The 13,160-nt window shown below is 45.3% G+C and overlaps 1 protein-coding gene and 1 long non-coding RNA gene across 6 annotated transcripts in view; one reads left to right on the forward strand and one right to left on the reverse strand.

The window, feature by feature from the left end:
• Window positions 1–12,780, reverse strand: part of LOC133270114 (uncharacterized) — a 38,395-nt gene extending 25,615 nt beyond the window's left edge. For 2 of the 3 annotated variants that reach the window (XR_009743672.1, XR_009743671.1), the window contains exons 1-2: window positions 12,597–12,780; window positions 2,651–2,830 (exon numbers count right to left, since the gene is read on the reverse strand). This is a non-coding gene — a long non-coding RNA (uncharacterized LOC133270114). The remainder of the gene's footprint in view (window positions 1–2,650; window positions 2,831–12,596) is intronic. The other variant, XR_009743673.1, reaches the window with a different exon arrangement.
• Window positions 1–13,160, forward strand: part of LOC133270113 (PH and SEC7 domain-containing protein 3-like) — a 106,922-nt gene that overhangs the window by 10,158 nt on the left and 83,604 nt on the right. For 2 of the 3 annotated variants that reach the window (XR_009743670.1, XM_061455003.1), the window contains exon 2: window positions 2,321–2,429. Coding sequence is in view for 2 of the 3 variants with exons in the window: in XM_061455003.1 (XP_061310987.1) it covers window positions 2,321–2,429 (109 nt within the window). In the remaining variant the exon portion in view is untranslated. Of the gene's footprint in view, window positions 1–2,320; window positions 2,430–11,972; window positions 12,131–13,160 lie in introns of those variants that run through there. The other variant, XM_061455004.1, reaches the window with a different exon arrangement.

Raw genomic sequence — 13,160 nt, forward strand, 5'->3', positions numbered from 1 at the left:
GGTGTTCAGTACTTCTGAAAATAAAGCTAGCCCTTTCAGATGAAGTCTCCACTTGGTCATGTAACTCTGGTCAACACTGCTCTGTACACTGGAAAACCATTAATCTAAACAATAATTTCTGCCTGTTACTGAATGATGCATAGGGTGCTGTGAACCAGACTCTTCTTCATTGCTTCACAGTAAGGTACAGACAAATACAGACCTCTGGAAAACGTGTTTGCTGGCAGGGAAGCTCTGTGCGGCATATGTCTGTGAAGTCTTGAAGAGCAGGGCTGAGGGATGGAGATGCTATGTCCCAGAGGTGTGTAGATGGGAAATTCCTGACTGCTCAGGAACTGGGCTTCTATGTCCGTTTTATTTTCCATTTTACCCATCTGTGAATGGTATTTGGCACCAGCTAGTTTTTCAGCTATCCCGTACCTTCACATTCATCTGGATAGGCTGGTTTTTTTTTTGTCTGGCTCTGTAAGCTACTTTTGTCTGTGCTATTGCAGAGTGGGAGCCTCCTCCTGTGTGCTTGGTCCGGCTGTTCATTTCCTAGCCCTTCCTGCCCCCCTTTCTGTGAATGAATGCAACCTTCTAGAAGCAGGGGAGACATGGGGACTTCTTCTAAGCTTGTTTTATCATGCTTGTGGTAGTCATCTTTGTGCTAGAAAGCCCTTCACCTGTTTCATCACTTTTTTCCCCCAAAGTATTTGGTAGACTAGTGTTAGCCTACCAAAAGTTAGGTCCATCAAAGTACCCACTGCAGCCCCAATGATGAATAGTTGGGCCAGTGGGTGGTAAATAAATATATCCAAGACCCCTGCGCAAGATCTACTGCTCGCCTGTTACAGAGGTGTGATGGACTAAATCCTGCAGAACTAGCACAATGCAGAAAGGTGGGAGAAGAAATGGAGGTAAAAGTCCAGGAAAACCTGGAGCAGAACAGTTACATGGCATGAGTCAAGATACTTGTTTGTCAATATGCTCCTGAGAGAAAATGCAGTCATTGGAGGGCTAGCCTTGGAAGAATGTGTAGATTGTGATTCCATACATCTCTGCTTAAAGAGCCTTAACTGTGTGTTCCTGTGAATTATGTGTCTCCTGTACTTTGAATTGCAGTTTGAAGCTGACGCTTACCCTAAGGTATTTGGTGGAAGTGCATAAACATTATTATTGTCCTGGGGGGCAGAATGTTCTATCTGGCTTCTCTGGTTTAGAGTACTTTTGTAAGCTAAAGCCTTCGCCAATGTGAGCCATGCAGTGACTTGCTATGCTGTAACAATTGGCTGCCTCAGACATAGGGCATGAATATAAAGGCCACTGAAGAATTTATAGAGTTAATGACTTATTTCATCTGTCACTTCAGACAGAAGAATTACGGGCTCTGTCTTGCCCAGCTGGGAGGAAACTTAATGCTGACTGCAGACAGTTTCTGCACTACAGTAATTGCTGGTGTGTGCTTTATCTTGGAGATTGGATTTGTCCCCACCTGTTCAGAAAACTAATTTCAACCTTAGTCCTGCAGCCTTTATCTCCTCTGAGAAACTGGACCTTTACTGTGTCAAACTGCTTGTTACAAGTAGGAAGCAGTGGGAGGGTGCTGGTGGCACTGGTCCTGGGTGGCGCTGGGTTCATCTGTCCAACTCTCCCCCCAGATACTCCCCTGCTAGCCTGGGGGACCACCCTGTGCCACCTTCCCACTTCATGGTCACGGGAGCAGGTTTGAGTTGTGTGGTATGGTCATAAGAACAGGTTGAGCCATTGTCCTGATCTAGATGGTGGTGGTTAGGTGTGAGCTGCCCAGCAGGGACCCACAGACAACACTTGCCACACATTTGCATACCTTATTATCCTTTTCCCCATTTTTGATCAGCCTTGTTATAGCCCTTGCACTTCCCCTTCTCCGTCCCAGCCTCCCCCTAAAGAAACAGCCTGCCCCAATTATGGTTTTCCCATGGGTGCCAGTTTTGCAACATACATGCTCAAATTTGCTATTACTGATACTATTCCCTAGGCATTTTTAACCCCAACTGGTATTACTAAGATGGTTGCCATGTGCTGCTGGCCTTGCAGCAGGTAAGCCTGTTAAAGATATGGGGGGTTGAGTGCTCTGACACCACTGCTTAATATTGAGATGCTTGGGTTTGAAGACAGAGATGTGATCTCTTTGAAAGTATTCTTGAGTTGGCCCATGTCTGGTCTGTGCATCTTGGGGGTGACAGAGTTAAATGAACACTTTGATTCCCACCTGACAGCCCACCTGAAAGGATTTAATGTTTCTGCTGCTGTTTTTTCACTGAAAGGTAGAAAAGCTTTGTTTATTTTGACTCCACAGGCAGAAGCACTTGTGTGGGATAATGATGTATCGGCTCATGCCCAGACTGTTGCTAAGGCCAAATATGAATTTTTGTTTGGCTTGGAAGAAGAGAAGCCTTCAGAAGTGGGTAAGTGCTGTTGATTACTTTTGTGTGAAAAAAATCCAAACCTCTTCTAAGCCACGCAGGAAAGTTTTACAGAAGCTGCTCAATGACCCACAGCTCACTGTGCTACGCTGCCCTTCACCCAGGCCACAATGTAAGTACCAGACCAAAGGAGCCCACAAGTTTGGCCGCAGAAAGTCACAACAGTTCCCTGTCTTACACTCCCACCTTTCTCTTTGGCTCACCTGGCCACCTTGATGTGACAGCGGGGACTTGTGCTGGAGACACGGCGCAGGGAGTCCCAGCTCTTCTCTGCAGCAGAGTTGTTTCAGCCACACGTTCTGCAATTGCACGTGCTGAAACGGGGCTATCTCTACGTGGAGGTCCTTCCAGGAATGCCCTTTGTGGTCTGCATGCTGCTCTTCCTACAGCCAGAGGTGGATTAGTTTAATTTAGGTACTTGAGGTTGTACCTGAACTGCTCTGTCCTTTGTAGTTCACAATTCAAGAAATCCAGGTGCAGTATCTAATGTTATTGCCTAAGGATCAGTCTTGTTTCTTGTTCTTTTCTTGTAAATACAGGACATTTTCTACCTTTTCGTAGCCCAAGCTTAGAAGAAAAGAAATGTAGCTAATAAAAAAACGTATTTCTCTTGCCTCATTATAATTATCAACAGTCCCTGCCCTCTTTGCAAAAGTATTTCCTCAGGCTTTTCTCATTGCACCTTGATCCTTTCTAATTGCAAACTTTCAGGAATGTTACTTTTAATTAAAGAAGACTCCTTTCTTGCTGGAGAAGGGCAGCACTTTGTACAGAAACAAACTGTGTAGGCTCCTCCACTTCAGTAAGGAAAGGAAAGAAAAAACCCCAAGAACAAAAAAAAAGCAGAACTGATATCTGGAAAGTGAATAAACAGTTTCTCCTTGGGTTTTCTAAAGTTTGGTATTCCACTTTGGAAATCCTAATTGCAGACTGAAGGGGAAAAAAACCCAAACAAAATGTTCTCCTTTATGAATTTTAGACTTTTCTAAATTGCCACAAAATGTGCATCGAATTATTACATGAATCATGATGACCTCACTTCTTGTTTGGAAAGACATAGTGCGGGAGCACTGTCAGCAGGCATTAGTACATTTCCGGAGATTGGCATCAAATAAAGTATGCTGTGTCTGATAAATCCAAGTGAATCTGTTGTTATTACTAACCAAAGCAATTATCAAATGTGATGGGTATTCTGAGCTGACTGAGTACTGAGCCCTAAAATAAATGGTGGCAAAGAATAAGCCAGATACCATGACCTGTGTGTGTGCTTTTCTGTATTTTTCCTGTGCTGCTTCTTGCCTTATATTTGAATCTCTTTCTGTTCCTTTATTAATCAGAAACTACCAGTAGGGGCTAACATTAGTGAAATGAGAGTGACTTCAAGGGTGAGTTTCCAAATATTTAACAGTAGTTAACATATAATGTTTGTGAATTGTACCTGAAAACTGGGTGACATTGTGCCTGGCTTCATGCCATCACAGACAAATGTGTCCTCCTCCTAGTCCTCCTTCTTTTCCTCCTCCTCCAGGAAGATGTTTGACTGCAATAGATGAATGAGAGTGGTGCTACTTCTTCTATGTGTTTTCACTAAGTCAGCAGGTTTTAACGACTTATTAGCTGAAGATTAACAAGGATGGGGCGACTGAGGGCACAGTAACACAAGCCAAGGGCTCTGTAACTAAATCATGGCTTCTTTTGATTTGACATATGTCAAATACGTCATGGCAAATGTTTAGGGGGCAAGTGGCTGTGCCTGAAAGTCTCTCTGTTCTTCTCTGTGTTAGATGGGAAGGGAAAAACCACCACCAAAAATCCAAACAGACCTGCTACTTTCTAGAGTTGCCTTTGCGAGAAAGAAGATGTGCTTTTTGTGGGTCAAAGTATGAAAGATTTAAAGTAAACGAATGATGGAGGCAGGGGCAGGAGAAGTACTAGCGTTTAAACTTGATCAAAAGAACAGTTTGTCACTGTGGGCAGTAAAGCTGAACTTTAATTTCACCCATGCCTTGGCTGGCTTCAGAAATTGAGAGTGTAACATGTAAGTGGCTGAACGGCCTAATTAATTCTGCCTCCCAGTTTATCCTTTCCCTTTCAGCCACAGCCATATTTACTGATTCTCTGCTGGATGATGTTGAGAGTATAAATATTTTAATTTGGTACTAAAATATTTGCATAGAACAAGCCAAAGAAGAAAGAATAATTAGGGGTGACTATAGCAAACATTTCTGTTTGCCTAGGTGGGAGATGGCAGACTTTGTTAATAAGCTGCCTTGCTGATTTTTACCTTCCAGGTTGAACCTTGTGGTTATTTTCACAGGTGAGAGGAGAAAAAAAAAGTTAGATGCCTGTAGAAGAGGTGTTTCATTGATGATATTTAAATGCTAATAAAGCTGCCGCATGAAAACCAACTCCTCCTCATTTCCCTCCTTCACTGCCCTCAGCCTGGTTTTACCTGGGATTTTTGATCCCTGATGTACTGCTGTGCACTTGTCTTTGCTGCCTGATGCCTTTTGTTTGGCTCTTCTCTCCCACTTGTTGCTAACGTTCTCCCGCCCTGGAGCAGAATCAGGTCCAGGCCCTGGGGACCCTCACCTCATCGTGAGAGGGCTGTGGGCCATACGTCACCCTGCAGAGACTCCTGCTCTTGGAGCTGCTCCCCCCCCCCCCCCCCCTTCCGCTGCGGGGAGGATGGTCCACGTGCCGCCACGCGCCTGGCGCTGCTTGTTCGCCTTCCTTGGCGAAACCCCAGCCTTCTGCCTTCCAGCAAAAGAAAATGTTTTTTAAAAACTGAATTTGGCTGGCTCGGACAAGGCGTCTTCTCAGCCTCCTTCACATAAAGGGCGTTTGTTGTGTATGGAAACATACCCTCCTCTGGAGCTGGCTGTGGAAACAGTGGTCTCTATTGAGCAGTCTTATCTTTGGGCTTGGGCTCGCCACAGAGTGCTGATTTTTGTGACTTTGCAGTTAATATATTTAAATACCAAGAAGATAAAAGTCCTGACAATATGACTTGGTCCTAAAAAGTGCTTCCTTGGGGGAAAACATAGGGGGATACTACAAAAAGATTGCTTAAATAAACATGAAAGCCAGGGACACCGTAATTCCTGTTATACAAGAAGGTAATTCCAAGACAGTGGTTAGGAAGAAAATAGCTTCTTAAGACTCGGGAACAGTCTTTTCTCTGATGCTTCTAGGAGAATAAAGCTTTCTCCCAGCATGTGTAACAGGGGGGTTAATCTCATCCTTCACAAAAAAGCCCTGTACAAATAGTCCCTGGGTTGCTACGCAAGTCTGGTCTTTTCCAACAGCTGCTGGAAGAAGCTTGGTTTTGAGTTCCTGGTGAAACAAATAGCTTTTTGGAAAGCTTGCCACTTGCTGTTTTGTGTACAGTGAGGTGTCATGAGGCAGCTGAGCTCATTTAACAGCTTGCTTCTGCCAAAAGAGACAGTCCCAACCACACTCTGCTGTGGATTGTCTCATGCTAGTTCTTGTGCTCATCCACCTACTTAGCAAGCTCAAGCCAGAAAGACTGAGTCATGGCAACCCCCCAGACAATGCCAAAAAGCCCCAATTCGATGGAAAAAGGTTTACTTTCTCCTGGCAATGTCTTCTGAATCCCCTCTGCAAGGGTTCACAAGTGCCAGAGCTGGCACATGAAAGAAAATGAAATTCATACCTTAACCCATGCAGCATACCATGCCTGAATCTGAATCATGGAAATGATTGCTGTTGCTGTAGCTTCTTTAATTTGTTTCAGGAGCAAAGGAAGCACAGAATGGCTGTTTTTTTTGTTGTTTTTTTTTTTTCTGTTCTTTTTTTTTTGTGCAAGCAAAGCCTTTTTGTGGCTGATTTAAACAGTGAAGAAAATTACCCCAGCAACTTTCTGTAAAATGAGTGTCACTAACTTACTACATTGTCCTTTGCTTTTCTGTCTGCCTTCTCTGTGTCACTTTACTTGTGTCCAGCTCTGCTGCATCCTTTTTGCATTGCATGGAGGTGGAACCTTCCTGATCCTCACTGCCCATAGACCACATTCACTCACATGTTGCATCATTCTCACACTAGCCCAGATTCCTAACTGTAGTCTTGCTCAGTGCTTCAACTGCATCACTCTCCATTTTGCTGCTCCACCCTTTGTTATGTTTTCATCTCTTGATCTTTCCATCTCCAGGCAATCCTGAAAGTCCCGGCTCCCAGTCTGGTATCTTCCTCTGCAGCTCTGCTTCCTGAAGAGATGCAGCAAACTGCATTATCTAAGGGTTAAGACTGCCTGATTTTCACATTCATGTTGCTTGATTACAATGGACAGAACCTGTGAGGACAGGTACATCAGATACGTGTTTAAGAGTATGTCCTGCAACATCAAAGAGGCGTGACCAGCAGGTCGAGGGAGGTGATTCTGCCCTTCTGCTCTGGTGAGACCCCACCCGGAGCACTGTGTGCAGTTCTGGTGTCGTCCGCACAGGAAAGATGTTGGGGCAGGTCCAGAGGAGGCCAAAAAGATAATCAGAGAGATGGAGCACCTCTCTTATGAGGAACAGCTGGGAGGGTTGGGCTTATTCAGCTTGGAGAAGAGAGTGCTCTGAAGAGACCTTATAGCAACCTTCCAGTACCTAAAGGGTCCTACAAGAAAGCTGGACAGGGACTTTTTACAGGGCTGTGTAGTGACAGGGCAAGGGTGAATGGCTTTAAACTGAGGGTCTATTTAGACTAGATATAAGGAAGTTCTTCACTGTGAGGGTAGTGAGGCACTGGCACAAGTTGTCCAGAGAAGTTGTGGCTGCCCCATCCCTGACAGTGTTCAAGGCCAGGCTGAATTGGGCTTTAAGCAACCTGGTCTAAGGTAGGTGTCCCTGCATGGGCAGAGGGTTTGGAAGCAGATAAGTTTAAGGTCCCATCTGACCCAAACCATTCTGTGATTCCATGATTTACCAGGGAAAGATGCAGTGCTGCAATCCAGAAAGCTCAGATGTGTGGTGCCCCCACGCACTTAATAAAATTCCATCATTCTCATTTGCATACTTGATTCTATTAGCTTTTTTCTGTTGTTGTTTCTAGTGTTCCTCTGCATTTTCTGTCATGCTGAAGACCCATGGGAGTTTTTAAATAGTAGTGTGTAATAAACACATTTTCTCACAGATATCACTGATGTTTGGTGTTGCCTGTTGGCAGTGATGCAGTGAGAAGGTTTGCTTGTAGAATTTAAGACTCCAGAGGTACTGTATTAAAAGGTACTTTTCTGGTTGAGTTTGTGCACTCTCCAGCACCAGCACATAGACTGGCCTTGCTGGGAGCTCCTCTTTCACTCCAACACGGAGTAAGCTAGGTCATTTTGAACTACCACTTGGATGCTCTGAGCAGCAGCAAGCTCTTACAGTGCTGTCGGAAGAGTGCATCTGACTGTGCAAATGGAAAAACTAATGTTGGTGAAATGGGACAGGTTGCAGTGTGTCCTGCATCTTGGCTTGCGTGAGGTGGAGGTGTCTTGCTGTCTCTTCCTTTTAAATTTTCAGTCCTGCTTCCCAGGGCTGGGTGAAGCTGGGGCATGCTCTGGAGCCGTCAGGTGTGGTGTGATGGCTGCTTGTGTTTCCAGTTCCAAGCAAAGAAAAATTGAAGGGGGGTGAAGCATTATGCTAAGTCCCTTGCTCTGCAGGAGGAAATTGGATGTCTTGTGACCTTCACTTGAAAGCTGGATAGTTCAAGTTGTCCTAACCTACAGCTGCAGGGAAGAGATTACCACATCCTTGACTTGGTAAACAACATAGCTGTTTGAAGGCCAAGAGTTTAGTACAAATAATCGTTAAAACAAGGGATGTTTGTTTATTGTTTTTTAAAGGTGCAGAATCCAGCACGAAGAAGTTAGGAAATGCCAGAGTTAAGGCAGTAATTACCTCCCCATCTGTGTTCTGCCAGCTGAATCAAGAGTCGTGCTGACATAAGGGCAGAAATATCTGGGGGCCTGGTGATGCTGGAGCCATGTTGGTGGTGTCTGGCTGCTTCAGATGCTGTGAGCACACATGGGACAGGCTGGGCTTGCCTGAAGCTGGCAGGGCTCAGAAACACTTCCCCAGCAGCATGAAGGCCCTACCATTCAGTTGGGCAGACAGAATGAAGCACCCAAGTCAGCAGGCACAACAGGAGGACAGCTGACTTGGCTGGCTGTAGGTCAGAGCTGCATTTCTGTGTGTTGTCACTGAGGGCTCCTCATCTCCTTGGCTTCAGCCCCATCACTTGGTGAGACAGGCAGGACACCAACACAAGCCCTTCATTGTGCTGCAGCCTCAATTCATCTCTGCAGCTTTATGAAATAATACATGCATATTATCCTGCTTCTGGAGATGGCTTGATAATGAACAGGGAGAAGGCGTTTAATTAAGATTATATAGGTAGATGCATTTCTGGCCTGGTAATGCAGGGTACAGCAGGTATTCTTCCTGTTCGCAGTTCACCGCTTTAACAAATGCCTTCTGCTCTAGACCCCTGCATTGTTTATTTAACTGTCCAGCTTCCTGAGGAAGAGAATCTCATTCACTGTGTGAACTTGCTGAGAAGTTACCATGCAATGTCCAGCCGCGCCTTTAGCAGCAAATACTCGGACCCTGGGAGATGCAGATGCCCTTCTGTGCCCTGTTTTTGTTTTAGCTGGGTGTATAACATGGTATCCATCTCCTGGGGTGCTTTGAGGACTGCTTAGCAAGCTTTCTCCTACCCTGGCTAATAGTTCCAGAACCATGAAATGCAGTAAGGGCCATCCTTTTCCGTGGGTGTGCCTAGTTTCTTCAGAGGCTGCTGCAAAGATCCAGAGTGTCTGAGATGTGTGAGTAGTCGTGTGGGTTTTTTTAAGGTGGTGTTGCTTGCTCAGAGTCTGACAATACATTTTTTATCTGATGAGATCTATTTGGGTTACTTTTGAGCTTTTAAAAAAGATTCTTTAAAAATACAATATTTTAAATATATAACATTAAGTACAAGTGGATTCTGAGAGGCTGTAAAGTCTTTATAGATGCTGTAAGTGCCAAAGCAGCTGTGGGCTGCGTCAGTGCCCCAGAAGTTTGCACTTTGGCTGAAGGTTCTTTGGGAGCCCTTAAAGTAATTCTTGCTATCATGCTGTGTATATGCATTTAGAAAATCACCTGTTAGCCGCTTCCTCTCTAAAAACCAGAAATTTTTGGATTCTTTTGAACTTTGGGCGTAAGACTTTTCCAAACATACATCTTAAACCAAAACTTGAAATTCTTGCAGCCATGTAGGGGTGGGCCTTTAAAGAAGAAAAGTGCATTAAATATAGTTAAGGCTCACCCACACTTTTACATCAGGATAAGGAGACCAGCTACTACTCTCTTTGTATTCCCTCCTGTTCCTGCTCATGCTAGCAGCTCTTTCACTACCCTTCTGCTTTCCAGGGTAATGACTCTTGGGACTGAGCTATCTCACTGACCATCTGTGGCCCATAGAGCAATTTGTAGTGGATAATCCCTCACACTAAACCCTTCCAGCACGTGCTGCCTGTTAGTTTTGGACCTTGTCCTTTTCTGAGCTCACTGTAGGCCTGTGAGATGCTGTGGCAAGGTGCCATCCTTCCCACATCTGGGGGAATGGTGCGGAGCTCCTTGGTGGGCTCTTAGTTCAGTGAGGTTGTGCCCCCAAACCCTGTTTACCACTGGGAAATAGTTAAAATCTTTGGGGGAAAAAATATGCAACCAAGTCACAGCATTGCTTACTTAAGGCTTTTCCATCAGGAGCAGGGTTAGAAGGTTTGCAATTGTAGCCGCCCCCCCCCCCAGCTCAAATATGTACACAGTGATCCAGGTATTATACATGCTGTTTTGCTCATTGCTTTCGTAATGGATAGGGTTTACATTCTTAACCTAGCAGCTGTTCTCATTCCATGTGTTTCAAGCTGTGACAACTCGGGCATCACATCACCACCTGATCCGAAGCACTGGGGCTTGACTAGCAGAGACAGTTGTGAGAAGTTTACCCAGTGTGGGCACGGATGTCCTGTGGCAGGCTGAAGATTCACTAACACAGCCCCTGCTTGCCCATAGCATCCCAGAATTTATAAACTATGCAAGAGCAGTGCCAAGCAGTAGCTCTCTTATAACCCCTTTCAGTGTGCAGCAAGCCATGGATGCAGGGTTTCCTGGATGACACACTGCCCCCGGGTGCTTGTGGTGGGATTATTTTCTTCCCTGAACCGTTCAGTTTAATTTCTGGGTAACCCTGAGCCACTGGCTGCTGCACCACTGCCTGGCTGTTCAAGCACAGTAAGTGCAAGGCACACGCTGCCTGTACACACTGCTGGGTCTGTGTCACACTCCCCACTGATGGCCGCAGGGACCCCTGCTGGTCATCCTTTTTAGGGGGGGGTAAGGGATCTCAGCCAACACAGTCACGTTTTCTGTAAATTCTGCCATATCTCTGGTACTCTCCACTCTCCCTGCCTGTTTAGTAAGGCAACAGAGCATGTAACCAGGGTTCTTTTCTATGCAGCTCTCCCCTCTGCTTCCCCCCCCCACCTTCACTCAGCTTTCCTGTTTCCACCAACTTGGTGTTTTTACATAATGCCAGTGTAACTTTGAATGGATGATGGCCTAGCTCCACTTCCCTGGGCAAGCAAACTGCCCGACAGCCTGGAGTGGCTGCAGGTTGCAGAAAGCCCTGCACCCAGTCCAGCGTGGATGTTTGCAGTCCAGTTACAAAAGCATGGTGCTTGCATTATGCTAATCCCCTGTCTTTGGCTAACGAAGGACCTCCGCTGGCCAGGCAGGACCTATCACAGCACAGAGAATGACATCATTTGGAGAAAGGGCTGCTGTGCACGGCCACCAGTGATTGTGCAGCATCCCTCCCCTCTCACAGGGGGAGGCCGCTCAATGTTGTACTGCGTTATAAATTGGGATGGTTTTAGTTACTACAGAAGTTGTAACTTGAGGGGGTGCAGGACGAGGAGGCATGTGTGACCCCCCTCTCTGTCAGGCTGCAATAATGACATACTGCCATAAACCCTGCGATCTAATTGTTAAGCTCTGTCACCTAGAGACTCATTTCCCCTTAATGCACGCAGTGTTTTTACTTGCCCTAATTTGCCTGTTACAAATAATGGCAAGAAGTGCCGGTACCACGAAAGCATAACTGGTGTGACGCTGCATGCAGGCTCAGCTGTGTGCTGCTTGTGGTCGGCGCAAGGAGCTGCGGAGAAATAAAATGCAAGATGATGGGGCTGCTCAGTGAAACCTCCCACCTCTGTAATGCTGAAACCCCGCTCTCCGACACCAGCACGCGACTCTCGGCATCGCCGTTCTACCCGTTTCATCGCTTACGGACGCAGTTACAATAAACGGCAGCTAAGCACAGACATCTTCCTGGCATACCGTCAGGCAGCCTTGCTGGAGGAAGTTTTTTTTCCCCTTGCAAGCTGCCAAGGTGGACTCCTTATAGCTCCTGCGATAGACTGAATGAGACTGCAGTTCCCCCATCAGTTTCATAATACTCAGAAAGCATCCATTTACATCATTGTGTGCAGTGCAGGGCAGCAGCTGCCAGGAAATTTGAAACTATTTTGATTCCAGTTGACTAGAACAGCAGCAATTGAATTAGCTGGTATCGCTATAGATAAACTGATGATCTGTGCATTTTATTTCTTTGACCAATGGGTAACTGCTGGAGCTACAGTAACCTCTGTGAGTAAGGAGACTGTTCAAGCAAATATCTCTAATTTCTCGAGCTAGCTAATATATATATATATATATATATATACTGTATAGAGAGAGACACTCACACCATTCTTTTGTAAAATGTACCTGTAAACAAAATGTCTGTCTATGCTTGTAACTTGTGTTTTGCTTCCTAGAATTTCCTTTTATTATGCTGTAGACAAGCTTGTTTGACATGGTTATTTACCTATGAAATATCATATCTCTGCCTGATTTAAGTCATGAATTCTTTCAACGTCTAGTCATCAGAAAGACTGCCAATTGCTGTTAGGTTATATTTGCCCAGTCTCAGTTTTCTAGCCACTCACCCCATTTCTATTTTAGCTTTTTCTCTCTACATTTAATTTTCCTTTTCTTTCTTTTTTTCTTTTTCTTTTTTCTTTTTCTTTGGTGAAAGAAGCCACCTTCAATGCAAAGTAGAAATTGGTGTTACCTGAGAGTGTGTGTCCTTTCTTTGTTTGTTTGGTGATGGGTATTTTTTTCCCTGCTCATCTTCAGTGCGGTCCTTAAATTTTGTTGTTGCCTTTCTAGCCTTGTTTGTAATGCAGTCATATTGGGGGATGGGGTTGGACAGGATATGCCAGTAGCTGCAGCAAGACATGATGCTGTGGTGGTGGATGGGAATAAGGGAGGAGTTTCTCTTAAAGAGCTCCAGCTCCTCTGAGCTCTGGTACTTGAAATAGTGCTCTGAGAAAAGGGAAAGGCATTGCACTGTTCAGGAGTGGGGGACAATTGGTGGTGGTTTACTGCAGGGAGTGGAGACCTCAACAGTTGTGTGCATGGTTGTACCTAGGGTAGTGGGGGCAGACTTTGGTGCCATGTGTGATTTACTTTTAATCAGATAGTGAATTAGGCAATGTTCCTGTAAGATGCTGTGAAGGCAAGAATCCCTCTGCCTTGTGCTTGCATGCAGCGGAAGCAGCAGCTCTTCCAGAGTAGGGCTGCTGGTGCCTTGCTGTAGAACGGGCCTTAACTTTCTACTGTGAAAATGCTTTTC

This window comes from Pezoporus flaviventris, unplaced genomic scaffold (genome assembly GCF_033815535.1).
Source record: "Pezoporus flaviventris isolate CSIRO_AGI_PZ_B2104156 unplaced genomic scaffold, CSIRO_AGI_Pfla_v1 ptg000018l, whole genome shotgun sequence".
NCBI classification, from domain to species: Eukaryota; Metazoa; Chordata; class Aves; order Psittaciformes; family Psittacidae; genus Pezoporus; species Pezoporus flaviventris.